The sequence below is a fragment of the Haliotis cracherodii genome, unplaced genomic scaffold (genome assembly GCF_022045235.1).
Source record: "Haliotis cracherodii isolate W230 unplaced genomic scaffold, xgHalCrac1.p SCAF_15, whole genome shotgun sequence".
NCBI lineage: Eukaryota > Metazoa > Mollusca > Gastropoda > Lepetellida > Haliotidae > Haliotis > Haliotis cracherodii.
This window is the reverse complement of record NW_027266270.1, coordinates 32,942,882-32,970,534: the sequence shown is the minus strand read 5'-3', so window position 1 is coordinate 32,970,534 and position 27,653 is coordinate 32,942,882. Positions and strand designations below refer to the sequence as shown.

General features: G+C 39.5%; 1 protein-coding gene across 1 annotated transcript; it reads left to right on the top strand.

Moving 5' to 3' along the window:
- The first annotated feature begins 1,922 nt into the window (after positions 1 to 1,922).
- LOC139462528 (oxidoreductase HTATIP2-like) lies at positions 1,923 to 27,357 on the top strand. The gene is made up of 6 exons (XM_071244312.1): positions 1,923 to 2,072; positions 15,907 to 16,096; positions 18,070 to 18,177; positions 20,033 to 20,170; positions 21,532 to 21,593; positions 22,093 to 27,357. The coding sequence occupies exons 1-6, from the start codon at positions 1,936 to 1,938 to the stop codon at positions 22,346 to 22,348; spliced, it is 891 nt and encodes a 296-aa protein (XP_071100413.1). The 5' UTR covers positions 1,923 to 1,935; the 3' UTR covers positions 22,349 to 27,357.
- The last annotated feature ends 296 nt before the right edge of the window (positions 27,358 to 27,653 follow it).

Sequence of the window (27,653 nt, the reverse complement as noted above, 5' to 3'; positions counted from 1 at the left end):
ACACTTCATTGTCATTGATCCAGGTTCCATATGGCACAGACTTTCAATATCTTGTATAGCCACCATTAGAGTCCAAAACTTACTGGCATCGCCGTCCCATGGAAGCAATCAGATCCCGAATTGTGGCCATAGGAATGTTGACCCACTCAGCCTGCAGCGCTTGTGCCACCTGTCGGAGGTTTTGTGTTTGGTGCTGACGTGCTCGCAGTCGTTGATCCAGTGCATCCCATGAATGTTCGATCGAGTTTAAATCGGGAGACCAGGAGGGCCATGGCAGGACCTGGATGTTGTGATTCCTGAAAAAAAGCTGTTGTCAGTCTTGCCGTGTAAGATCGGGCGTTGTCTGGTTGGAATATTAGCTTGTTGTATTATGTGTAGGACGTGTGGCCCAAGAATCTCATCCGTAACGTTGCGTCGTTAAATGTATCAGACCTTGCACCAAGTCTGTCCTACCAGTGTAGAAGATGGCTGACCACATCACTATATCACCATCAAATCAGTTTCAGTTTCGTGCAAAACGTGCCCCGTCTACTCTTCTCTAAACCAAACTTGTCTCCATCGCAGATGTAACCATACTCTGTGATCTTGACACCATTGACGTCGCAGCCGACGATGCAGGTCCGTCAAAATGACACCTCGCACTGGGCGTCTAGCGCGAATACTTTTAGCACTTAAACGGTTCCTCGCTGTCTGGGCTGATACCCTATGCAATCCTGGTTTTGCCGTAGTTGTAGAGGTAGCCGTGGTGGTTCTATCACATAAGTGACGTAGCCGTATTAATCTGTCTTGTGCTCTGGTCGGCCGGATCTGGGAAGGTCCCGTGTTGTCCCGTGTGTCTGATAACAGTTCCGCAGTCTTGTAATGGTGCTTCGTGCCGATTGGAAAAAACCTGGCTACAGGTGAAGATAATTCTACTGTTTGCAGCCGGCCGATGGCGCTGTTGCTTTGAGCTTCCGTCAGTCGTTTCTATTTTTTGCTGTTCACTTGCTGTAAGATTGTGATGACATGCAAATAAAAAGCCAACGTTGTCATAGTTCAACAAGTGATGTTGCACGTGCATGTCATGTTGGTGTGTTTCGGCGCCAGGCACTAATTTGATTGTGTTTTGGCGATTTTTCCATCTTTTCATCAAATTTCTGCAGTACCTCATTCTTTCCACACAAATCAATCCTAATCCATGCAGAAATGACCAATTCACTTTTGGAGTTAATTTTGTATGATGTCGGCAACACTCTGTCAGATATTTACGATTTTACTACTGTTGCGTTTTTTTATCAGAGTATATTTAAGATGGACTAAAAATTAAGACGTTCAAAGGGGCTTAAAACATATAAATAGATTATTTATAGGATCAGAAGCCCAGAAATGAAGAAATGTTCTTTCACATTCGTGTTTTTAATCCTATTAATTTCAGCCATTGCATGGGTGATAAAAGTACACATCAAATTGTTTGGAATTCGTTATCATAATAATTTGTAAACTAACTGAATATTTTGGCGACTTTAGTTATTTTACACTCTGAAGTAAAATTATTTTTTATATAGTACCATGACCTCGGTAGTGACCTCATATATACAATCTTGTATATGCATTTTGCGCTACAAGCCCCTAGCTGTGACTATCCTAACGGTCAGTATATTATTTTGAGTCGGGTACGTATAGGTACTGAGAGTTAAAATTAAACAGACGATCCTAATTTAATAGTTTGATAAAAGCAACACCCCACAGCAGTGATGACTTAGCATTAAACAGATATAAAAAAAACCATATGCAATATCTTGAATGGTCTGTGTTCGATGTGGAGAATCGTCACATGTTGCTGGCCTGTGGCAGATGTAAGGCAAGCCCAACGAATCCCTGGGTAGGAGAGCAGGCGAAAGCAATAACCCGTCCCTCAGCACAAAGTGATGACGTAGTTCACATTACACTTTGGAGATGCAGGTTTTGTGGTTTAGGTGCGACGTTATTATACCTTCATTGAGCTTGGGGGTTCTCGTTGTTTCTCTCTTAATTGGCAGCTTTTTCTTCTGGCACGAGATTCAACACGAACCGGACACTGAACGAAATTGCAAGTAAGTGCATTGGGCAAGATTGCATGCAGAAGATGGCTGATAACCTCGTCATACTGCCAGTTATCGATCGCCGATTAGGTCACAGAGCGTTCTACTACCAGTACTATTTCATATGTAGGGTTCAGAAGGGCAAAGGGCAGTTTTCACGTACATGTTGGGAAATAATTGTTGACAGTGACATAACGATACTTAATTAACACTTTGCAAGCTAAGACATGCATAAATTTTACTGTTATTCGTTTCGCGATGACGATATACTATATGAAGAGCAGGAAAATAAAAGTCCCCCAGTTTTCGCTCACTTCCTTGTTTACATTGGTGGATTACTTGAAAATATTTTCCCCATCTGATGGAAACGTATGTTTTATCACCAGATATTATGGTAAACTGTTATAAAATAGTAGATCAGTGATGAGTACAAACAGTACATCATGTGTACATGAGTGTTGTTTATTTATTTACATATATTGAAATATCTTTGGCAGCCTTATAAATTGGCATTGGTCCTATAAACAATCAATAGTTAAGGTATCATAAGGAATACGAGTCCTTACGGATCTATATATTTTTGGGAAAAAAATTGTAAGGACTCAAGTACTCGTAACTAACTCGTAATGATTCGTAACAACACATAAACAGGTCGTAACTAACACATAAAAGCTTCGATGTATAGTAACATTCCGTAATATACTCGTAACAGTCCGTAAAATGCCTGTAAGTTACTCGTAACAACTCGTGGAATTTTGCAGTAAATACATCATAATAAACTGTAAATAGCTCGTAATAGGTGGGTGCCAGAGAAATGTGAAAAATTGAATACAGTACTCTTCCATTGCTGACCACAAATGATGTAACATTGTGCATGCTCAGAGGCCATTACTTAATAACAGATACCGTATTCAACGTAATAAGCACCCCGCTCTAATAAGTACCCACTGCGATATTTGCTAATACATGTATATTGGACAGTGAACAATCCCAATTAGCACCCCTTCCGATTGATCAATGTACACAAGACTTATTTATTTGTGTATCATATGCACTCGTGTGTTATATGCACCTTTAATTATGGGCAATTAAATTCTGGAAAATATATCTGTCATGTATAATACGCACAGACTTTTCTTTTGTATCATTTCAGTCTGTCAGCATAAACCATGAAATTTACGATCTTTCAACTCTGTTTTTTGATCACCGAAATAATATTCTAATAAGAGACCACTATTTCTAATTTTGAGAGTGTCCTGGGCACTTATTACATTGAATACGGTATGAAGTTCCCATACTGAAAGGAATCTACTTGTGCTGAAAGATCAATAAGCATTTAACTGGTTATTGTACTTTTTGAATGATTACCATGATTACATAAGGAAGTTAATTATGAGTGGTGCCAATTTATGATATGGCAGCATTTATTTCTAGGCATGCTCGCAAACATTCTGTGTCCTAGTGGATGTGTATAGGATGCAGGATTTCATGTTGGTGAATCCCTTCTTGCCACCTGGTTACCTTACCCAACCATGACTGCTGACACACATGTAATCATGAGAATGTTAGTAACACCGGGCAATGATCACTGGCCTGCCATGGGCTCCTGATCTTCCGCATCTTACATTATCTTTCCTAACCTTACCTGAACCATTAACACTGCAATATATTTCACCATTATTACAAGTGTTCCCGTTTAGGTTTGGACGGATAATTCATCTGACTGCCAGTCCCTATGGCCGGCAAATAAAGTACCTTATAAATCTTTGTTACTGAACAAAACATCAGCAATATTCATATAAGTATAGTTTTCAAACAACTTTCTTTTTTTTCTTCTTTCTTTTTCTTTTTTTTTACGCCTGTTCAGCAATATTCCAGCTATATGACAACGGTCTGTAAATAATCGAGTCTGGACCAGACAATCCAGTGATTGACATCATGAGTATCGATCCACTCAATTTGGAATGATGATATGTATCAACCAAGTCAGCGAGCCTGAACACCCGATCCTGTTAGTCGCCTTTTACGACAAGCAAAGTCACCTTTAACGGCAAGCATGGGTTGCTGAAGACCTGTTCTTCCCCGTAATCTTCACGGGGCTTTCAAACAAAGTCAGCTTGTCTGTTGCCATCTGGGTTTCCCCCTTGTCTATTTTCTGTGCGAGGAAATAACATTTTGCATTGTTTCAAGGTTGATTTTATATGTGTAGCGATAGAGTCATGAAATATTCACACAAAAGAATAGAGAAAATTGTGACTGAACTTTGTGTTAATGACATGTAGATCTAACTATATTACTTCAGAGAATCGGATGATGTCTTTTATTTGTTGAAAGTTGGGACTGACAAAAAATAGGGGGGACTGGTAATTTTTGAGTTTCAAAAGTCAGCGGGAACACTAATCACTACAGTAGAAGATGGGGACATTTTTAGGTAAATTGTTTTGCCGGAACATTGTCATTATTTATTCGTTACTATGAACATGATGAAGTCAGAACAAGTAGAAAGGATTGATACAGGGTTTTACCTTGACACATAAAAGTAGGGGTTGAGGGGACCCTCAAAATGATTTTTAAGTGTCCTTGCAGGCAATATAAGGGTGCTGTAAGGTAATGAAATGGTGTAGTGTACTGGACGTTTTGATACAGTAAACTATGTTTATGGTGAACATGCATCATGATGCATTTAACAAACTGACAGATATAACAAACATATTTTTTGGTCCCGGTCACTTGCTGCTTATATGCTTACAACACACTGCAGTTTTATTGAACAAAAAGTCAGTGGTCCCATTGAGTTTGTTATAACCGTAGTTTACTGTAATTACTGTAGAGCAAGGAATGAATCAATGATCATGTGGACAGTGGTCATTGGTGGATGAAATGACAGACGCCCATGTTACGCTGTAGGTACAATGAATATTATTCAATTTATTGTCCATCCCATTACATCCCCATGATCTCTGTTCTGTTGTAATAAGGGAAGATTAGGATCTACAGGTTTGTACACAGGTTGTGCTCAGGTGTGCACCTTGTACCATGTGTAAGATTATGATATTGCCCCTTTATTTGAAGGTAATCATCAACTGCTAGATCATGTAGATTGATAAACATAATAAACATGGAGATAAACATGGAGATAAACGTGCATAACTTGAATCAAACTTGATGGGACTGCCAGTCTAGTCCCCCGTACAAAGATTCTGAAATCAGAGATTTAGCCAAGATTTTAAGCTAAGTGTCTTTGGCAAGCAATTAGGAAAATGTTAATTTGTTCAAAGTTGGGAATTGATTTTACAGTTTTTATTTTCTTGAGTAAAAGGTATTTCAACATTGCATTCAACATGTTCAGTACAATTATGTAAAACTATAAAGAGTAAAGCCTTTTCCTTTTTATTGTTCGTTTATCAGAGAAATATGTCACCTCTGTAAAGCCATGACATTAGTTATAACCATAATCATAATATTTTGGGAAATTCTAAATTCCAATTTGGGAATTGTTGCTGCAGACTTGAATCCAAAAATCATCCTCTGAGCCAGTGTTCTTGCTGGCTTTTGAAACTGTGGACTGGCAACTCTAAAAATTGGCAGTCACCCCTAATTTTGGCTAGTCCCAACTTTCAACAAATAAAAAAAACGTATAAAAATTATTTTGTTTTAATTCTATAATTCTATACGTCATTCATACAAACTTCAGTCACAATTTTCTATTCTTTTTTTTTAAATATTTCGAGACAAAGTTGCAACAAATGGATATTTAACCTAGAAATAGCCCAGAAATAGACAAGGGGAAACCCTGATTGTTACAGACAAGCTGACTTTGTTAAAAAAAATGTACTTATATGAATATGATTTTATCACCGATGTTTTGTTCAACAACAAAGATTTATGAGGTACTTTATTTGCCGGTCCACAGGGACTGACAGTCATATCAATTAGCCTAATTTTAGCGGTAAAATACTGGTAATTACCGGTCAACGGGAATGCTGCTCTGAGCAGGTCTAAATAAATAACTGGAGGTTTCACAGCAAGTTTGATCTGGTAGGGTTTGGTACAGATTACATATGAGGTTTAATAACAACATTTTTTGTCAGACAGTTTACTGGACTAGGGATTGGGTTTGTTTGTTTGTTTGTTGTTGTTGTTTAATGCCGCACTCAGCAATATTCCTGATATATGATGGCGGTCTGTAAATAATCGAGTCTGGACCAGACAATCCAGTGTTTGACATCATGAGCATTGACCCATGCAATTGGGATACAATGACATGCATCAACCAAGGGAGCAAGCCTGACCACCCGATCCCGTTTCTCGCCTCTTAAGACAAGCATAGTCGACTGTTATGGCAAGCATCGGTTGCTGAAGACCTATTCTACCCTAGATCTTCACGGGTCACTTATTGTTTAGCACATGGTGAGGTGACACTTGTTTGTCATTTTTTCGTTTACTGATTTGACCAACATGAACCAAACACAACAATCAGATAAATATTTTGTTGTGGCATATGAACTTTTATAGAAGTTTTATCATTTTGTTAAAAATTTATCAAATTCATTAAATGTAGTCACTGGCAACTACAATTCTCTTATGAGGAGAATGGACCCTTCTCAGGAGTAAATATGTATACATGTTAGGGCTGGCTAAAAAGATCGATAATCATAATTATCGTTGATAAAAAGAATTATTAACGATTATCGATATGTTGAGTTTTTACTCCAGGGTTTCTATTTTAATTGGGTTATTACATTTGTCATTGGGTAACCAATATTTTTTCACTCATCTATTCATCACTCTTTTGGATTTTTAACAAAATTAGTGATCATTTTGAGATTTGAAAAATAATGAAACAATGCTTTTGATGTATATATAACTGTTCTAGGCTTGACTTGGAAAATAAAGTAGCCCGTAATTGTGTTTCGGAAATGAGCTCCTTTGTACGCATGCTGAAAAAGCTTCATTGGGTATTTACGCATGCTGTTTATATACATTTGAGTCTTCCATTTAATGCATGCATTACTGTACACAAGTTAATTGAAAGTAATTGGGTTTTGAATATTTTTAGGGGTAGTTTACACAAATACGCTGTTTATCTGTAACTCTGAAGATAAATCCAATACCTGGATCATGTTTATATGGTTAGTGCAGCAGCAATGAATATGTTACCATGGTTACTGTGGTCATCATGAGATCATTGTGCAGCCAGCCAGGGACAGCCCAAGCTTCTAATGGCTTTGTCCAGCCTAATGAGTGCTCCTCATCAGAATCCATGTACCATAAATCCTTGAATAAACACATGAATTCTTGAATAAACATGGATGGACTGATACACTGAACAAAATAATCTTCTGCCCTGAATGAGTGCCTGCTTGAGTATAAACCCTATCAGATATTAGATAAGGATGAAGGATTGCATAATGCTCACTTGTGTGAGATCTAGTCTTTAAACCGGGAAATAGCTTGACAGAAATAATTTCTGTCAAAAGTTCAAATTTTGGATAAATATCTAATTTCAAATTAGATATTTTATCCAAAATTTGAACTTTTGATCTCTTTAAGAGAATGATGCAACTCTTTCTATGGCGGTCTGTAAATAATCAAGTCTGGACCAGACAATCACTAGATTATTTACAGACCGCTGTCATACCTACAAAACAAAAACAATACATTTAACTTTCAATCTGTTAATCCATGTTAACACTTCCAAAACATTACAAAGAGACATGTAAAACAAAATGTTTTTAAAACAATAAATAATTGATAATGCCTTTAAAAAATACAAAAGAACCCAGCTCCAATTAATGTTTAGTCTTAGGGACTGACGAATTGATATTGTGTGTGTGCGTGTGCATGTGTGTGTGTGATAGGGGGAATTGGATTTTATTTTATTTTAAATATAATTGTCCCCAATTGGGAAAAAAACGAAATTGCTTGCCTCACAAATTATCTTGTTGCAACGTGTTTTTCTTTAAAAAGATTCAGGCTCATAGTTTTAAATTGAAATACAGCTGTACTTATACTGCAGCTGTACTTTTGTAGCTCTAGCTGAAAAAAATATATTCTCAATACAAAACCCCAAGCCACCCCTAGAATATCAAATGGCCATTCCCTTCAGAGATAGATAAATAGTGTGCTACATTTGAAGTATTTATGGTAAATTGGTCAGTTCTCACAATGCAAAGCTGACTGACAATACAATACCAACTACCCAGCTTGTTAACTACCAAGCTTACCCCACAGTTCTCACTGAGACTCCCCTGCAGAGAATTAGAACACATTGTCAGTGTTCCTTCCAGATGTAAATGACAGTGATTATGCTGCTTGACCAAACACCTGTTTCTTTTATTGCATTTCTATGTATTTTTTGATCATTTGGAAGACATTTACAGTAGTTATTCAACTTGGAAGAAAAAGTAGAGATGACTGATGTTTTTTACTCAGTGACCAAGGGACATGGAAAGGTCTTTCTCAGGTGAGAAAGTTCAGAGGCCACACTTTTTTAAAATTTACGCTTTTACAATTTTTTTATTATGGATAATTATTTTAGTATGGTCTAAATAAAAATACAAACAATTTTTTCAGTTGCTCACATGTTTTTACCATGTTTACAGTAACATGTACGTGATGTATATCATATGTTTTTGTTTCTGAGAAGTCTGTTCTCTTTTTGAGAAGGTAGGGCATGGATAGCCCCTTCATCTAAGGCATGTAATTTGTGTGCAGAGTTGAATCCCTTTGGCACGCCAGAAGCTTAGGATTGTGGGTTCGAATCCCTGTTAGTCCCAATTATGTTTCTAGTTTGTCAGCATCATACCCATGCTTGTACATGTTGTAGGTTTCACCAAAGTGGTAAACATCTGAGACCTGCATCACTTCAGGCTTTCCTCCCACATTAAGCTGACATGCCGTGATATAACTGGAATACTGTTCAACAGGTTCAAAACTCACCAACTAACTCATTCACTCTTTGTGAGAAGATTGCAGTAGCCAGATACTACACATGCTACATACAATGAAACAGTCGCTGAAATAAAAATGATTTGGGGCAATATTTATTTTACTTCTGATTAGGGCTTCAGTACAGTCGTGCCTCGTTTATACGGACACTTGCGTCATTTCACAATTCGTCCGTATCATAAATAAAAAATAATAATAGTATACCCGTAATTCTTGGGGCAGCGGGCGGGCGAAATTGGTGAAATCCTGCAATGAAATCAGTTGCTTGGTGGGCCAGTTGAGAAGTCGCAAGGCTCTCACAGGTTTGAAAAAGTCCTGAAGGTGCATCTCGAAAAGCCTTGGATTTTGGTGCATCTTGAAAAGTCTAGAATTTGTTCCTAATGACATTTACTTATGACAAACATTTTTTGCTTGGAAAATTACTTTTCACTCAATCATTGATGTGCTCTATATTAAGTTTTTGATTAAGAGTTACTTCCCTTCAGCATGTTAAGTATCTCCTCGTGAGTGGAAAGTTGGCCATGTGCTACTGGCCTGCCATCCACGCAAGTCGCGACAATGATGTCGTTTAAGGTGTGAGCATGCTAAATTTATGAAATTATTTATTTACTTAGGCTATTGTCTTAATATCTTTGTTATAAACATCTTAAAATGCAATTTTTGAACTCAAGAACTATGTGGACACTGTGTGAAGAACATACACTTATCAAGCATGTGCACTGTACATAATGTATTGTTAATCTTATCAACAAGCAATAACAGGAAGAATATTTAATATAATTGACAATTGTGAAGACACATGACACTCTTGGTCATGTAGACAAGTGACATGTGCTGGGCCATATTTGTTTTTCAATATCAACAATCAAGGTTAGTGATAACGGCCAATAAGGCAGAGATTCAGATTGGTTCACTTTCTGGGACATTGTCTGATTGTCATAAAAAAAATTCCTGAAGATTTATTTAAGTTTGGTAGTTTCATATATATTATGTATATAGTTCAATTCATATATAGAAGAATCTCCTATCAAAAGCTGATAAATTATGACAATGTCCTAATGCTATTAGCTCTACCAAATCACTGACAGTCGAGGTATTGAACATGACCCGTGGGATTCCAGGTTACAATAGGTCCCCAGTAGGGCTTGGACGGGTACCTCGGGTACACGGGTTGGGTGGGTACTGAGTAGGATCCGGGTACCCGCAGGACTACCCCGACTCGTGGTTAGTCACAGGATATATTGTTTAATGACAAAAACTAGAACTCTATGGTTACACTACAAGTCACAAATGTTTGCATTCCTGACTGTTCAAATCTTGGAATAAAGATATGACTTGAGTCAACTTCAGTGTATGCATGACCAGATTGTTTAATACATGTATCTATGTTTTGCCAGTGCTATGGTAACAAAATGCCTAATCAGACATTTTGTACCTATCTCTTGAGACCTACAGCGGGTACCGGGGTAGGGTTGGGTAATAGGGGTGTGGGTACCCGGGGACTAAATTCGGACTCGTCAGCAATCTATGCTGATCGTGAGAGGCAACTTTATGGATCAGGTGGTCAGGCTCAGTGACTTGGTTTGATTGTGTGTCAATGTACCTGGTCGTGTGGGACATTGATCACGGTTGTGTTCCCCAAGAAGCTTGAAAGAACCGACTCATGGGGATCTTTCTCATATCATGCTTTGGCCGACTCAACATTTAAACTCTGTTGGTTGTACAGTGTACAATTGAAATTACAACTTTCAAATGATAAAGTTTAAAATATATCATGTATATTTGCACTGCTAAAGTACCTGAAACACTTTGCTTTGTTTGTTTATTTGTTGCTCTAACAACACGTATAAAATCACATAAAGTTCACACAAGTTATGAACTCTGTCAGCTTGTCTGTGACGAATGAAGAATGAATCTCAGTGTCAATTGCAATCAGCAGTGAATCAATACTCACACCAGTCACTGGCACATCAACATTGTTACAGCTTGTCACAACCCATGTGTAACCGTTTCCATAGTATTAAGATATATGTTGCTGAAAGGTATCTCTAGTTCAGTCCTGATGAGGAAAGCTATTTCCCATTTATCACCTGTCATCAGACCTGCAGATGTTCTTTACAAGCAATGTCAGACGATCTTGGTTGGTAAGTTAACTATAATTATTTTCTCACCTTGACAGTGTCGAAACTTGAGATCTCCTTTCCAAATTAATAAACATGTCAATAGCCTATTCATATTACATGTTACCAAAAAATAAACCATCAAACTTAGCCAAAAATCAGTATGGCCAGGGTGGCAACACATTTTACTCTTTAGTAAAAAATATTCTTATACAGAGTTCGCAATAATCTTTTCTCAGAAACCATTGGACGTATTTTCAAACTTTCAGAGGATGTTACCATGGTAAAGGTAAAGTAAGGTTTGGAATTGAAAAATTCAGAAAAATTCAAAACATGTTTGCATGACATTTGGTAGAAATAGGGTGTTTTTGATCCATTGATGGTGGAAACAATGTGAAGGACTCACAGACAAATGTCCAGATTCTGAATAAGCCTTCATTTCCGGACATGTAGACCTCCCTGTTCACTGCACAAGGACAGCAGAACAATTCTGTCTCCACAGCCCAGTTACATATCTTAACTACATGTAACTATCGCAGCTTAAAGTAACCTGTAGCATTTATTTGACTTGAATATCTTTTACTTGCCTACAATCCCAGAATGAAACGTCGTTGTATAAGAGCAACAATCCCAGAATGGAACAGATTCCTTTTCTAATACCTGTGACAGTATGTTTGAGCAGTGCCCTGACCTACAGTTGTGGAAGTTAGTTATGGGCTATTGATTACAATGACTCAGGTGTTTTAGCCTTGGTGAGAACACTGTGCAGCTTTTCCTTGGAGCTGTTGTCATCTGTCCAGGACAAGGATCAGTCCAGGACAAGGCAGCAGAATGGGAGCTGCAGCACTGAGTGGGAGAGGGTGTGTACTGGTGTACGTCAGTCTTGCAGTAGCTTACTGTGACTGTACATGGTCATAATTCTGTCACTAAAGCCTATGGGTTAGGGAGATTTTTCTTCCATTTTCAATGTCATGTTGAACGATTTAATTGCTTTGCTTTGATTTTGCTTGAAATGTGCTTTTATTTTAGCCCCTAAATTTGAAAAAAGGCCCACATTTTCAAAGTCAATGGGGCATTTTAACATTATGCTGTATGGGGAAGTGTGAGTGTACTTCTGGACTATTTGAAATTTTCACATAAAGTGCCCATGTCAGAAAATTCATGGCATGGACCCTGAATAACAATATATTATCATATAATGGCAGGTTTCTTGCTAGGATAAAGCCAATGGATAAAAACTATATCCGCTGGGGTCATGCCTGGTCGCCCTGATTATGTTTCTAGGTTTGTCATCACCATACCTGTGCCCGTGGGTTTCACCGAAGTGGTAAACGTCTGAGACCTGCATCACTTCAGGCTCTCCTCCCACTAACACGCCGTGATATAACTGAAATACTTTTAAAAGCGGAGTTAAACCTCACTCACTCACTCACTCACTCACTCACTCACTCACTCACTCACTCACTCACTCACTCACTCACTCACACTCACTCACTCACTCACTCACACTCACTCACTCACTCTATTTGCTAGTTTGAATACCGCTAGCCCATTGAGTATTGCATTATGTTTGTCAGATATGTGATCAATGTATAATTCATTTATTGGCATTGTTCAAAGTGCCCTTGCAAGTTTTGACCATGTTGACTGTAACTTTGTGTTTTATTCTTGTTGTTTTGCTGTGCAGGTCTTGACCATGTTGACTGTAACTCTGTTTTATTCTTGTGGTTTTGCTGTGCAGCTCTTGACCATGGTGACTGTAACTCTGTGTTTTATTCTTGTGGTTTTGCTGTGCAGGTCTTGACCATGGTGACTGTAACTCTGTGTTTTATTCTTGTGGTTTTGCTGTGCAGGTCTTGACCATGTTGACTGTAACTCTGTGTTTTATTCTTGTGGTTTTGCTGTACAGGTCTTGACCATGTTGACTGTAACTCTGTGTTTTATTCTTGTGGTTTTGCTGTGCAGGTCTTGACCATGTTGACTGTAACTCTGTGTTTAATTCTTGTGGTTTTGCTGTGCAGGTCTTGACCATGTTGAGTGTGATGAGAACAAGGTGGACCTTTAGGAACATATACACTGTAGCGGCAACATTGAGCCATAGAGGGTGTGTAGCACTGAACACTTGAATTCATCTTCCCGAGGCAAGGGAGTAAACTGACCAATGGTCCAGTTTCCACCCTTGCCAAACTAGGCTGGAGTTGTATTTTGTCTGGGCTAACAATTCTGTGCATATTCCAAACAAGATCGCATAACAAAATCGACATCCAGTTCCTAAACAACATGGCGACTGCCATACAGATTTCAGTTGATTACAAGATTTGCAAAGCATGTGTACCCTCAACTGGGTGTTGACAGATATTTTTCAAATCATCGTCATTTTTAATCAAGGTGCTGATGCGATTAGATGCGATTCTCGAGGTAAGACCCGTTTAGTACAATATATATAGATCTTGATTATCAATCAGATCGTCTTGACTAGGAGGTGCAATGAGAGGTGGAATCTGATTGGTCAGTAAGTCAGACACAGAAGGGACAAAACTCGTAGCCACTGGTGGTGCTTCGATCGAGTCACAAAATTCCTGACTTGTTCGGCAAGAGTGGAAACTTGGATTTTTGTTCATACAGCAATCGGTGATTGTCCTGAAGATATATTTGTGATTTTAGTTAGGATTCTAACCATGCTAACTGCACCACTCAGTGAGATAACCAGCATATTTGACAACCACTATGAAATATCCTCCATATAATCTCCCACAGTCATGAACTTCAGTAATTCTTTTTTTTAAGTGTTATGAATATCCGTATCAGCATGATCAGTAGTAAAAGGTGACATGCTAAATAGTTTTGGTGGTTGAAACAACTCACTATTTGTGAAAAATGGACTAACATCAAATAAAACCAGTTTCTGAAATCAGCTCCTGCCCGGAAGCCAATGGCTATTTTCTTTTCTTTCTGCTTTGTGAAAATATACTTAAGGTTGCATGACTGATGAGCTTCAGGGCATGATTAAACTATATAATACATGTACATGCACAAGTGAAACCTATTATTGAAATATGCAACCATATATTTATGTCAACATGCATCAACATGATCAAGTATGTGTAAACAAATTACAAATTTGTGTCTGACTAACCTTCACTTGTTCAAACATCTTTGAACACTCTCAATACCTCAAAGTTTATTTCACCTACGTCACTAATCACAGAGTTACGTGCAATTTGTCATGCTTTTTTAGGCATGACATCATCAAACTGTGGTTACTTCAAGACTATGTGCACATGTCACAATTACGTTTTACAGCAATGTGTCATTAATTTTATGTGACACAGACAACTGACTGGTGATTGTTTCAACTTTGTTCAATAATGGAATAGGGTGCAACCTGGTTATGTCTGGTGCAACTTGGTTTTCATGTCAACATGCATCTGGTGCAAGTTAAATGAAGTTCCGTAAATCAAGCCCTGAGTTTAATTTTAGTCTAGAGAGCTGAAGTGTACAAACCTTTCTCCCCCGTTTTAGAAGAAAATGTTCACTTGAAAAATAAGACAGATTTTTGAAAACATTATTATCGTTAATCGATTGTTATTCAGCTGTCACAATAAACACAAAAAGGATGAAGTGGTATGACCGCATCTGAATGCATCATATTTTTTCATTGGCTTTAGCTCTGTTGAATTATTTGATTTTGACTTGGATTGAAGTTTTATTGAAACTTTAAACTTCCCCATTCTCATTGTATTTGGAAGGGTGAAAAGAAATCTGGCTACATAAATATGAAATTGTCTGGTAAAAAATATCTAGCTACCCATGCTTGGTAATGATGTTGAAAAATTATTTCACACACTACAAAAACACAGGGAATATAAAGTAGCCATGGTAACTGTGTACGAATTTTCTGAGAACAATACTTGCAAAAGTATTGTTAGATATATTGTGAACCTTCAAACTGCATCAATACTACACTGGCTTGTTACCATGGTTACTTTCATAATGAGGATGTGTTACTTAAAACATGACAAACAGATGTGAAGAAGTACATTGTATATGAACCATTAATTATATGTATGTATATATACATGATGTGGGTGGCTGTTTGTGTCAACAAATGGCTTTGTTGCCAGGGATGGAAGCCCTGGTGGATCTCTAAGTGTGATATACAGAATGAAGCAATCTCGGCGTCATTGCACAAATGTTCACTGTCATTATCCCATTATTACCTTACACACGGTCCTGTGTACATCTCACACGTTACTATTCAGGTAAAGTTAATCAACATTGGTTACTGAGAATAGTTGGATGGGTGACCGCTTTCACGCCGTTTGACCAATGAGAGTTTCTTGGGCTTCCGTCCTGCCCCACCCTGAAGCACATGTAGGTCATCTGGTGTCTCCTTAGGCATGTGACTTTGTTCGTAATGTGCCCCTGTTAACCCAGCATTTAATGGGTACCCTGTATAATGAGATGGTAATGTGGCTGTCAACCTTCTAGCACCTCACAGACAGCGTGGGTTGTATACTTCCCAGGGAGCTGACCGCTCCCAGGGAACATGATAAATCTGCAAGTACGTTTCAAGTTCAATCCACAATGCCATTTAGAAAGTGGTCAAATGTAACAAATACATTTACCCATAAGTTTGAACTGCTTAAAATTAAGCAAGCAGACAAAAACACAACAACCTGTCTCACTTACTTAGATTTGACTGACAGCAAACACAGATCCAACTGTTTGAGAAGCTTTGAAGGTCCGGACTCTGAATGATGGTTGTGTTTCAGCATGGCAGAGGCTGCTCAGTCCAACTGGGAAAGATACAGAGCAGAAGGCCATCAGGCCTTCATCCTTGGCTACACGGGTGAGGTGGGGAAGGAGCTGATCAAGGAGCTAGCTGCTGCCAAGTTGTTCAAGAAAGTGGTTCTGATTGGTCGACGTCAAGTGGACCTGGATACTACTGTTGGACCTGAGTTTGTAAGTGTTTTTCTTATGACCAGACAATAGTGGAAGCGGCTTTCAAAATTCAGACTCTTAATGGTTAATAGAGGGATGGGTGTTGTGAAGGCGGCTTTCAAAATTCAGACTCTTAATGATCAATAGAGGGATGGGTGTTGTGGAGGCGGCTTTCTAAATTCAGACTCTTAATGGTCAATAGAGGGATGGGTCTTGTGGTAACGGCTTTCAAATTTCGGGCTCTTAATGGTCAATGGAGGGATGGGTCTTGTGGAAACGGCTTTCAAAGTTCAGGCTCTTATTGGCAGTATGTGATGTCAGCCTGTAAATAATCAAATCAGGACCAGACAAGCCAGTGATTGATGTCATGAGCAATGTTTTGTCATGGGTCCATCTGGAGTTTTTTTTCTGGAAAGTGCGTGTACATAGGAAACTATAGCAAACTTTTTTTTGGTCCTGGCCATTTGCTGCATATATGCTGTATATATATGCTTACAACGAACTACGGTTATAACAAACTAAAAACTAAAACAAACATGTCACATGTATAACCCCCACTCCAGGTTAGCAAACATTAAATTTCTACTTCTGTTTGAAGTGATGTTAACATATTATTGATCATGTTAATGTCAATGTATTATTAACTGACAAATTTCCTGAAATGGATATTCACACATCAACTTCCTGAACATAGTTTCCAGGTTCTTCCTTCACCACTCTGTATGGTCAGCTTGTGAATCAAAACGATCCCAAGTGGAATAGTTCCCTCTTTCTCTTGACTTAGAATTTTATTCAAGAATTGTAAAGTGATCATTTACCAAAATAACCTGAACATTGGAACATCATAAACGTGTAGGTGTATCTCTTATAATCTCCTGCCGTGTGGAGTGGTGGGGTAGCCAAGTGGTTCAAGTATTCGCTTGTCACGCCGAAGACCCAGGTTTGAGTTCCCACATTGGTACAATAGTACAATGTGTGAAGCCCATTTGCCGTGATATTGCTGGAATATTCCTGAAAGCAGAGACCATATAATTATTATGATTATAATTATTATATGGTCTCTGCTGAACCTCCTGAAAGCAGCATAAAAAAATACTTACTCCCTCATTCTGACCTGTGTGTGCATGTTCCTGTTATAAACAAACCATTGTCAAGGATACAGGAAGTGGGTGTGATGCTCTTGATGAATTCATGTGGGCATTAATTCAGGGAATGGTTAGTAATGGAGCATCTTCCCGAGGCAAGAGAGTCAACTGACTGTAAAAGTCCAGTTACCACCCTTGCCGAACTAGGCTGGTATTATGGACTTCTATTTTGGCTGGACTAACGAGTCTATGCATAGTCCAATCAAAATCACGACAACGAAATCCAGTGCAGATTTCGGTCGATTGCAGGATTTGCTAAACATGTGCACCGCCAACTCGTCAACAGATATTTTCCAAATCTTTTCATGATTTTAATCAAGGTGCTCACGTGATTTGATGCATTTCATGATGTAAGACCCGTTTTATCTCAATATAGATCTTGATTATCAATCAGATCGTCCTGACTGGGCGCCGCTATTTTGTTTGAATCAAATGCAAGTGATACAAGAGGTGGCATCTGATTGGTCCATAGGAGAGCCATAGAAGGGACATAACTCGTAATAGCCACATGTGGCGCTACGATTGAGCTTGGGAATTCCAGCCTAGTTTGGCAAGGGTGGAAACAGGACTTTTATAGTCAATTAACTCTCTTGCGTCAATTAACTCTCTTGCGTCTATTAACTCTCTTGCCTCGGGAAGATGGTAATGGAGCTGCTTCTATTTTTGCTTTCAGTGCTAACATTCAAACCGCAAAATAGTGGCTTGTTATTCAAAGTGATATATTGAAATAATACACTTAAGTTAACTGTATTTAGTTAGTTTTATGGGATAAAGTTTCTTGACAGTGTTCAAATATATGTTATGAGAATCACTTTTTAGGCTAATGAACATTTTCTCTGTCGTATATAGGAGCAGAAAGTGGTTGACTTTGAGAAACTAGAGGAGCATAGTGATGTGTTTGAAGGCCTGGACACAGGGTTCTGTGCTCTGGGAACAACTCGAGGCAAGTCAGGCGTGGTGAGTAAAACAGAGGTGGCCCAGTTAGTGCAGCAGCTAGTCACACAGGTGGCTCAGTTAGTGCAGCAGCTAGTCAGACAGGTGGCTCAGTTAGTGCAGCAGCTAGTCACACAGGTGGCTCAGTTAGTGCAGCAGCTAGTCACACAGGTGGCTCAGTTAGTGCAGCAGCTAGTCACACAGGTGGCTCAGTTAGTGCAGCAGCTAGTCACACAGATGGCCCAGTTAGTGCAGCAGCTAATCAGACAGGTGGCCCAGTTAAAGCAGCAGCTAGTCAGGCAGGTGGCCAAGTTAGTGCAGCAGCTAGTCAGACAAGTCCCAGTTAGTGCAGCAGCTAGTCACACAGGTGGCTCAGTTAGTGCAGCAGCTAGTCAGGCAGGTGGCCCAGTTAGTGCAGCAGCTAGTCAGACAGATGGCTCAGTTAGTGCAGCAGCTAGTCACACAGATGGCCCAGTTAGTGCAGCCGCTAGTCACACAGGTGGCCCAGTTAGTGCAGCAGCTAGTCACACAGGTGGCCCAGTTAGTGCAGCAACTAGTCACACAGGTGGCCCAGTTAGGGCAGGAGCTAGTCACACAGGTGGCCCAGTTAGTGCAGCAACTAGTCACACAGGTGGCCCAGTTAGTGCAGCAACTAGTCACACAGGTGGCTCAGCTAGTGCAGCAACTAGTGAGACAGGTGGCCCAGTTAGTGCAGAAACTAGTCAGACAGGTGGCCCAGTTAGTGCAGCAACTAGTGAGACAGGTGGCCCAGTTAGTGCAGCAACTAGTCACACAGGTGGCTCAGTTAGTGCAGCAACTAGTGAGACAGGTGGCTCAGTTATTGCAGCAGCTAGTCGGACAGGTGGCTCAGTTAGTGCAGCAACTAGTCGGACAGGTGGCTCAGTTAGTGCAGCAACTAGTGAGACAGGTGGCTCAGTTATTGCAGCAGCTAGTCGGACAGGTGGCTCAGTTAGTGCAGCAACTAGTCGGACAGGTGGCTCAGTTAGTGCAGCAACTAGTTGGACAGGTGGCTCAGTTAGTGCAGCAACTAGTGAGACAGGTGGCCCAGTTAGTGCAGCAACTAGTCGAACAGGTGGCTCAGTTAGTGCAGCAACTAGTCGGACAGGTGGCTTAGTTAGTGCAGCAACTAGTCGGACAGGTGGCTCAGTTAGTGCAGCAACTAGTCGGACAGGTGGCTCAGTTAGTGCAGCAACTAGTGAGACAGGTGGCCCAGTTAGTGCAGCAACTAGTGAGACAGGTGGCCCAGTTAGTGCAGCAGCTAGTCGGACAGGTGGCCTAGCTAGTGCAGCAACTAGTCACACATTTGGCTCAGTTAGTGCAGCAACTAGTCGGACAGGTGGCCTAGCTAGTGCAGCAGCTTGTCACACAGGTGGCCCAGTTAGTGCAGCAACTAGTCAGACAGGTGGCCTAGCTAGTGCAGCAACTAGTCACACATTTGGCTCAGTTAGTGCAGCAACTAGTCGGACAGGTGGCCTAGCTAGTGCAGCAGCTTGTCACACAGGTGGCCCAGTTAGTGCAGCAACTAGTCAGACAGGTGGCCTAGCTAGTGCAGCAACTAGTCACACATTTGGCTCAGTTAGTGCAGCAACTAGTCGGACAGGTGGCCTAGCTAGTGCAGCAGCTTGTCACACAGGTGGCCCAGTTAGTGCAGCAACTAGTCGGACAGGTGGCCTAGCTAGTGCAGCAACTAGTCACACAGGTGGCTCAGTTAGTGCAGCAACTAGTCGGACAGGTGGCTCAGTTAGTGCAGCAACTAGTCACACAGAATTATAAGTATTATTAAACATAGGATGTATGATCTGATTGATCAATCTAGTGGTCATTCCTCATGATAATTGTTTGGATTCATTGTTTACAGAAAGGCTTTGTGCGAGTCGACCATGATTATGTGCTGATTTCTGCTGAAATTGCCAAGGCAAGGGGCTGTAAGCACTTCAGCCTGGTGTCTTCCCAGGGAGCCAACAAGAACAGCAGCATGCTATACACCAGAACCAAGGTCAGGGTCACCACACACTTCAGCAGTTACGATTCATCTTTCAGCATTTCATCATATGATACTTTAGGCCACAAATATTATGTTATGACTCCATGAACAGTGTTTCAGATTGCGAGGAGGCTCTGAAAATAACAAATGATCCCTAATTTCAGAGCTAGTTTCACTAGTGTTGATAGTCCTACATCTGGCTAGTGATTGGTCTGACTTTCATATTGCAGTTTATTTCAATAGTGATTGATGTATTGCGATACCTACCACAATATATTACTATTGTTCTCACATCTGTAGTTTGTTTTGATCCTGAATAATGAAACAACAACTTTTCTCTCACATTTTTGACAACCTCGTAATCATCCACCATGTTGTGGGGCGGTCAGGTAGCCTAGTGGTTAAAGCGTTGGCTCGTCAACGCCGAAGACCCGGGTTCGATTCCCGACATGGGTACAATGTGTGAAGCCCATTTCTTGTGTCCCCCGCCATGATATTGCTGGAATATTGCTAAAAGCGCGTAAAACCATACTCACTCACTCACTCCACCATGTTGTTACATGGTACTGAGGTCACAAAGCATGCATAATAGATGCATATTATACAGGAAGTTGGTCGCGAAAAGTTTCGCTTCTTTGATCACATGACACAGTTGCTTATTTCTAAATATCATACTTTCAATTCAACGTATCACATATGTTAAACTTTGCCAACATTATGAAAATATGCATGATTTAGGAAAACGCAATATAATAGTGTTTTCCAAACTATTGTGATAGGTAGTCATCAGTATTTCATACCAGTGATACTGTGCACCTCTACATCTGGCCTGTCATTGAAAGAGGTTATGAGTCAGTTTACAATTGGTAATTAAATCAGACTAAGCATGTATGTACACATTTGAGGGATATGTCATCTGATGAATTAGTAAGAATATACTCTGAAACGTGTTCCTCATAAGAAAGAAGTTGACATCGATATATTCTCTTCCTTATGTGTATCACTTCTAAATGCTTTTCAAAGACCTGGTATGGAAGTTATTAAATACTAACTAAAGTTTTCTACCATTATGGAATGAGACCCTTTCTTTAATAAGTTTCATATTGTGGAATCTGATTTAACTTTTGATATGATTCATGTGTGTTTCATGCCACAGTTTGTTTCATGCCACTGTTTGCGTGGTTTCATGCCACAGTTTGTGTTTCATGCCACTGTTTGTGTTTCATGCCATTCTTTGTGTGTTTCATGCTACTCTCTATGTGTTTCATGCCACTCTTTGTGTGTTTCATGCCATTCTTTGTGTGTTTCATGCCACTGTCTATGTGTTTCATGCCACTGTTTGTGTGTTTCATGCCACTGTTTGTGTGTTTCAGGGTCAGGTAGAGGAGGCACTGAAGGTCATGCACTTCGACAGGATCTCCATATACAGACCAGGGTAGGAGATCTTACTGTCGCTAGCTCCTAGTGTGTGTAAAGGCAGATTAACATGGGGATTGTTTGGTTAGGATGTGTGACCTGCTTACTGATTCCAACCCAGTGGTTATTCCTGGTCAAGTTTTGTCCCAAGTTCATGCCCCTGTCACTGAAATACCTCAAGGCAACTAACTTGAGGGATCTCAGTGATTTGTTAGATTTTTTCAACCTTCTCTGACACGGGATGTTGCTCATGATATTAATCACTGGGTTGTCTGGTCCAGATTTGATTATTTACAGACTGCAGTCATATAACTGGAATGTTGATGAGCATGGTATTAAACAACAGACAATAATAGCCTTCATGGTGTACATGTATTGCCTCCCCAATGAGTTACTTGCTGGCTGCTCTGTTGTTAGTTCATACCCTAATGGTAAACTTTGATTGTCTGATCCATCGATGTTGTTAAACAACAAACAAACAAACAGCCAGTGTATGTAACCACTCTGTCATGTTCCAGGGTTCTGATGTGTGACAGAACAGAAGAACGACCGGGAGAGAAAGTAGCCCGCGTGCTGCTCAAGCCGATCTCTTACCTCTTCCCCACTGCAATAACAACACCGACTGAAATCGTTGCCAAAGCCCTCGTAAACAATGTCGTGGCACCGAGCGAGCGCACACAGGAGCTATACGAGAACAAGGCAATTCACCAGCTGTCGGGGACGTCAAAAGCTTGTGGAACTCGAAGCAACCAGGAATCATCAAAGAGCAAATAAAATCTTGACACTCAACCATTGAAGCTGAAACTCTGTGATAAGGCTTAGACTTCAGCTTTTTGTGAATGATGCTGTATTTTAGTGCTCTGCAGGCCAGTTTTACAGAATGACCCCTGACCCTGTCAGATGAACCCCAGGTCACGCCCTGTCCTAGGGTACCACAGTTGACTGCCCACCCTGGGGGTCAAGTCATCTCAGAGTTGAATGATATGTTTGCTCCAGTTTTATGGCCACAAAACTGTGTATAGTGACTAGTTCTATGCAAAATTGATGTCATTAGGAGACATACTTGAATGATGCCATAATGGACGTTTAGATGTATTCAGGCCTCCCCCCTACCCCCAATAAATTAGATATAATTTTCTGGTTTTCCAACAGATCCTAATATAGAGCCACAGAGGCTAAGCATTTTTACTTTCATTTCTTGACTTTCACTATAGATTTTGTCAGCATTCCAGTATTGTCTGTATTTTATGCCACTTTTAATTTGAAAGCAGGTTATCATTTTCCAAAGAATAAAACAAAGGTATAAAACAAATAACATATGGGAAGTACCCATATATGTTTTGGATTACCTTATTATTATTATTATTATTATTATTATTATTATTATTATTATTATTATTATTCTCTCTTAAAGAACGTATAAAAGAAGATTGCAATTTTTGGTGAAGTCTTTTACCGTGACATTCTTATCAAATACAATGCATTTCATACATTTGGTATTTCAGCTTGATGAGAAAAATCTAAAAAAGAAGTCTTCCTTTATTGTATAATTAGGAATTGACTTTAATATTTTTTACGTTTAAAGACATATCGAAGTTAATAAGAATACATGTCAACAATAATGACTTCATAGTCTGCTTATTTAATCATTTACATAAAAAACTGAAGATAACAGGACACAAGCTCTCAATCAGTGACATCTATCAGTGCAATAATGCAGCACAAGCCCCTCCCATTTTATAATCAGCCAATCAGGAAACAGTAGTGAGTGGGCGTGTCCTAATTTTTAAAAAGATTTGCTTGGTTTGCCAATCAAATGCCAAGGAATCATTTGCAATTTATTCATATTCGTGTTACTGGATTTACACTGTTTTGTTTAGATAAAGTCTTCTTGTTCAACTCCCAGATAATGTCGTTGGCTGTGCAGAGTGACGTCCCATGCGCACACCAGTGATTGTGGGTTCAAATCCTGATTCACCCCGATTATGTTTCTAGGTTTGTCAGCACCATATCCATGGTCATGGGTTTCACTAAAGTGGTAAACGTCGGAGCTGCATCACTTGTGGGTTTCCTCCCACATCAAACTGACACTCCGTGAAATAACAGGAATACTGTTCAATTATTAGACCCAACTCACTCACTCGTAGATAATGTCATTTGTTTATACCTGAGTTGGAAAATTCAACAACATGAACAGTTCAGTATTTTTATGTACTTTTTATGTTTTAGTCAACAAATTATGAACGTTTGAAGAATTTGAAACATTTCATTCTTATACAATAGTTCCTGTGTCAATGATATTTCTGCATGTATAGAACATTACAAAAGTTGATAATCTATTATTTTTGGCATATGAGACCTGAACATCACAATGTGTACATATTTCAGGACAATTATATGTTTATTATTTCATGTTGTTCATAACTTATACATACAGCATCCATGTTAGAAAGTGTTGTTGATAAATTTGACTTTCAAAAATAGTGCAGCCTTTTCATGCTAATCAGGCTATATATAGAGCTATATACGTGATACAGGCATTAAAGTGGGATCAGATTCATTGAGATTGTCATAGGTGTTTAATTTGAGGCTTTCGAAAATCACTTTGGATGACTAACTAAAATTTGATGTGTATCAATCTTGCAGGTAAAGATTATCCTCATTTCACTGAGACGATGCCTCAGGTTAGCATGGCTCTTATTACACACTTGATTGTCATTAAGATTTTACTGACCAATCAAACGTTGACAAAAGGGTAAGGGAGGTAACTCATAATACCTAGAAGCCAAAGACGGGCCAGTTTTTATGGACATGAAGACATCCTTTCCATCAAAAGATTTAGGGCTTTCTTTTGCGTGTCAGTCAGCTTTTCAATGTTGAATTTCTTTCAAACTTGATCACTGTCAATGGAACTTGCCATCCCAACTTTGAGGCTGGTTTGTAACTCGTATTCTGATTGGTACGTTAGACCTAGTAGCGTAGCCAATCAAACTGGCAAATGGAAAGCAAGGGCAGGGTAATTTGAGATTGCGAGAAGCACGGAAATAGATCCAGGGGTTGGTGTAGGTTTACAGAAATGTGAGCTCTGGAGATATAGAGGATGGGGTTTTACATTTTCAACCTAAACCTTGGAGGCCTGTTTTCTCCTACATATGAAGTATCATCCATGTTACGTTGAGATTAGGAGATACTGCTGTAGAGACATCTTGACTAGCCTTACAATTTTTCTGCTGTATGTCATGCTGCTGGTGTTGTAACCATGGTAACAGCTTTTTCAATTTTGCATGTATTATGTAATGGTTTCAAGCAATATATATATGTGCCCATTGTATTGGCATAAACTTGTTTGTTTTTTATAGTTGTCATTGTTGGTTAATTTGTAGCAAGTTCTCATCAGGTAGCACTGTAAAATGACTGAAAAGATATTTAATGTTGATAAGTGATGTACATTTCTTAATGTGTATTCAACATAAGTTAGCCAATTTGTGAATGAAGTGAAATTGTTTAAGGGTTTTTTGTTAATGTTTTATTTAGTGAGATTATGGATAGTCATCAGCTGTGACTGAGCATTTAGTGTGTCATTGTACATTTATTTATGGCTGGGGTAGGAGGTAGCCTAGTGCTCCCATCTTACCGAGGTAAGGGAGTTAACTGACTATAAAAGTCCAGTTTCCACCCTTGCCGAACTAGGCTGGAATTATGGAATTATATCCGTTTCATTACCATACAGATCTTGATTTTTAATCAGATTGTCTTGACTGGGCCCCGCCATTTTATTTGAATCAAATGCAAGTAAGAATGTGATTGGTCAATAGGAGGGACATAGAAGGGACATAACTCCTAATAGTCACTAGTGGTGCTACAATTTAGTCTAGAAGCTCAACAGGGTTGGAAACTGGACTTTTACAGTCAGTTAACTCCCTTGCCTAGGGACGATGAGGGCTCCAAGCATTTGCCCGTCATTCAAAAGACCAGGGTTGAATTCCCAACATTGGTGTCCCCTGCCGTGATGTTGTTGTAATTGTGCCAACAGCAGCTTAAAACAATACTTGCTCATTTATGGTTGTGGCTGGCTGAATGGACATGCCATCATGTGAATAAGGGGGTGCTCGTGAGGCCTAGTGGTGAAGACTCAGGTTTGATTCCCCACATGGGTTGAATGTGTGAAGCCCAGTTCTGGTGTGGCTGGGTCATGATTTTGCTGGACTACTGGCAGAAATGGCATAAAAACCCTACTTACATTTGTTTTAACTCTTTGCTCAAATACAACACAACGACTCAATCAAACAAGAAGACAATTGTTTTGCGTGTTTGCTGTTTTACTATGCTCTCAGAAATATTCCAGCTATATATGACAGTGTTCTGTAAATAATAAAATCTGTCCCAGATAACCCATTGATCGATATCATGAGCATCAATCTATGGAATTGGGAACGATGACATGCATGAACCAAGACAGCGAACCTGACCACCAGATCCTGTTAGTCACCTCTTACGACAGGCATAGTCACCTTTTACGGCAAGCATGGGTTGCTGAAGGCCTATTCTAACCCATATCTTCTCGATTATGGAAGACAATCGAATGTGTCCTATTTAGAGCTGGTTATTGTTTAATTATTTTAAGTTGACACAAAATCTGATCATAAATGAAATCGGGATCAGGTGATTGAAATATGCCACTGTGCCCAAAAGACAGGCTGTGCCAAAGACATTTGAATCATTGGACTATTATTCGGTGATCTTACTGGACTGAAAAATATTCTGGTAGACAAAGTCTAACATTGAGGACTAAAAGTCATTGCTCATGGTATCGATCACTAGGTAGATCACTGCCTACAAACTCTTCTCTCACTCCAATAATTTATTTAACATGTCTAAAGTAGCATGGCAGCATTATTACTGAAGGGTGCTTTGTTTGAAGAGAGTGGTATTACTTTTTTTACAATATTTATTACTGGTGCCAATGTCGTGTGTGGGCTGCTCATGATATCAGGGACATGAGGTTCAGGTGGTGCAGGTGGCCCTAATGTCGAAGATGGCGAAGCAGCGTTAAATGAGAACACTTTGATGCTAATCTTAGGTCGGTCATTGCAACCAATCAGATGCTTATCTGTGGTAGATCATCGCAACTAATGAGAGGCTAATCTGTGGTAGGTCATCACAGCCAATCAGATGCTAATCTGTAGTAGGTCATCGCAGCCAATGAGAGGCTAATCTGTGGTAGGTTGTAGTAAAAATTAAAGCGCTTATTATAGATTTTTGGTTGCAAGAAATGGTGATGTTAGAGAATTTACAAGTGCTTCTGGTAATGACCCCAAAGTGGTAAGAAGATCCATGGTTTTAGTGCTGTTGGTTAAAAGTGATCTTACCAGCAACCTTTTCAGCCACATGATTCTAATTATGACTGTTGGAAAGTACCTAGTCGCCCAGGTAAGTGCACCATATGAATCATACAAACATTGGTGCCATGTTCAGATATGTACATGACAAAATCAGCAATTGTTTAGCATTACAGTACTGAACATCACTATGAGCAGACGACAGCCTATTGACCCTGGCCCACAAAATGATCTTTGTGCTACGACTATCATAAGTCAATGTTAACTTGAAGTTTATGGTTTTGAAATATAAACATTGAAGCATGGCTTACTTCTTTAGCAAGTGATCAATTTGTTGCACTATTATTGAGTTTTGGGCTTGTTGAAGACCTGATTTAATATAATTTGATATCTTTCGTGAAAGGATATGTAAATAAAACATTTCTTTGAAGTTCAGGAATGCTTGCCCATTTTGTCTGCCATTTATTTATTATTTTTATATTTTAGTTTTGTTATGTTGCCCATGGCATCCAAAATAGCATCAGGTTGGCACAGTGACTGCTGAGTTTGGAAAGTACCAAGATTAGCTCACCACTGTAACTGGGTGTATAGGATGCCACAGTTCACTTTGGTGAAGAGTTGCATCCCTTAGCTGTGCCATGATTTGCTGATTATCCTTGATGAACCATGGTCTGTCAGCACCTTAGCTGTGCTAGTAGGTGTACCATGGCAAACATCTGCTACCTACGTCACTCTAAGCT

What these genes read in the sequence shown, in the direction of transcription:
- LOC139462528 (XM_071244312.1), top strand. Translation starts at nt 1,936, where the DNA reads ATGCAGGTTTTGTGGTTTAGGTGCGACGTTATTATACCTTCATTGAGC. An exon ending in CTCGAGGCAAGTCAGGCGTG is followed by an intron (nt 18,178 to 20,032) that starts GTGAGTAAAACA and finishes CATTGTTTACAG; the next exon opens with AAAGGCTTTGTGCGAGTCGA. An exon ending in ATCTCCATATACAGACCAGG is followed by an intron (nt 21,594 to 22,092) that starts GTAGGAGATCTT and finishes GTCATGTTCCAG; the next exon opens with GGTTCTGATGTGTGACAGAA.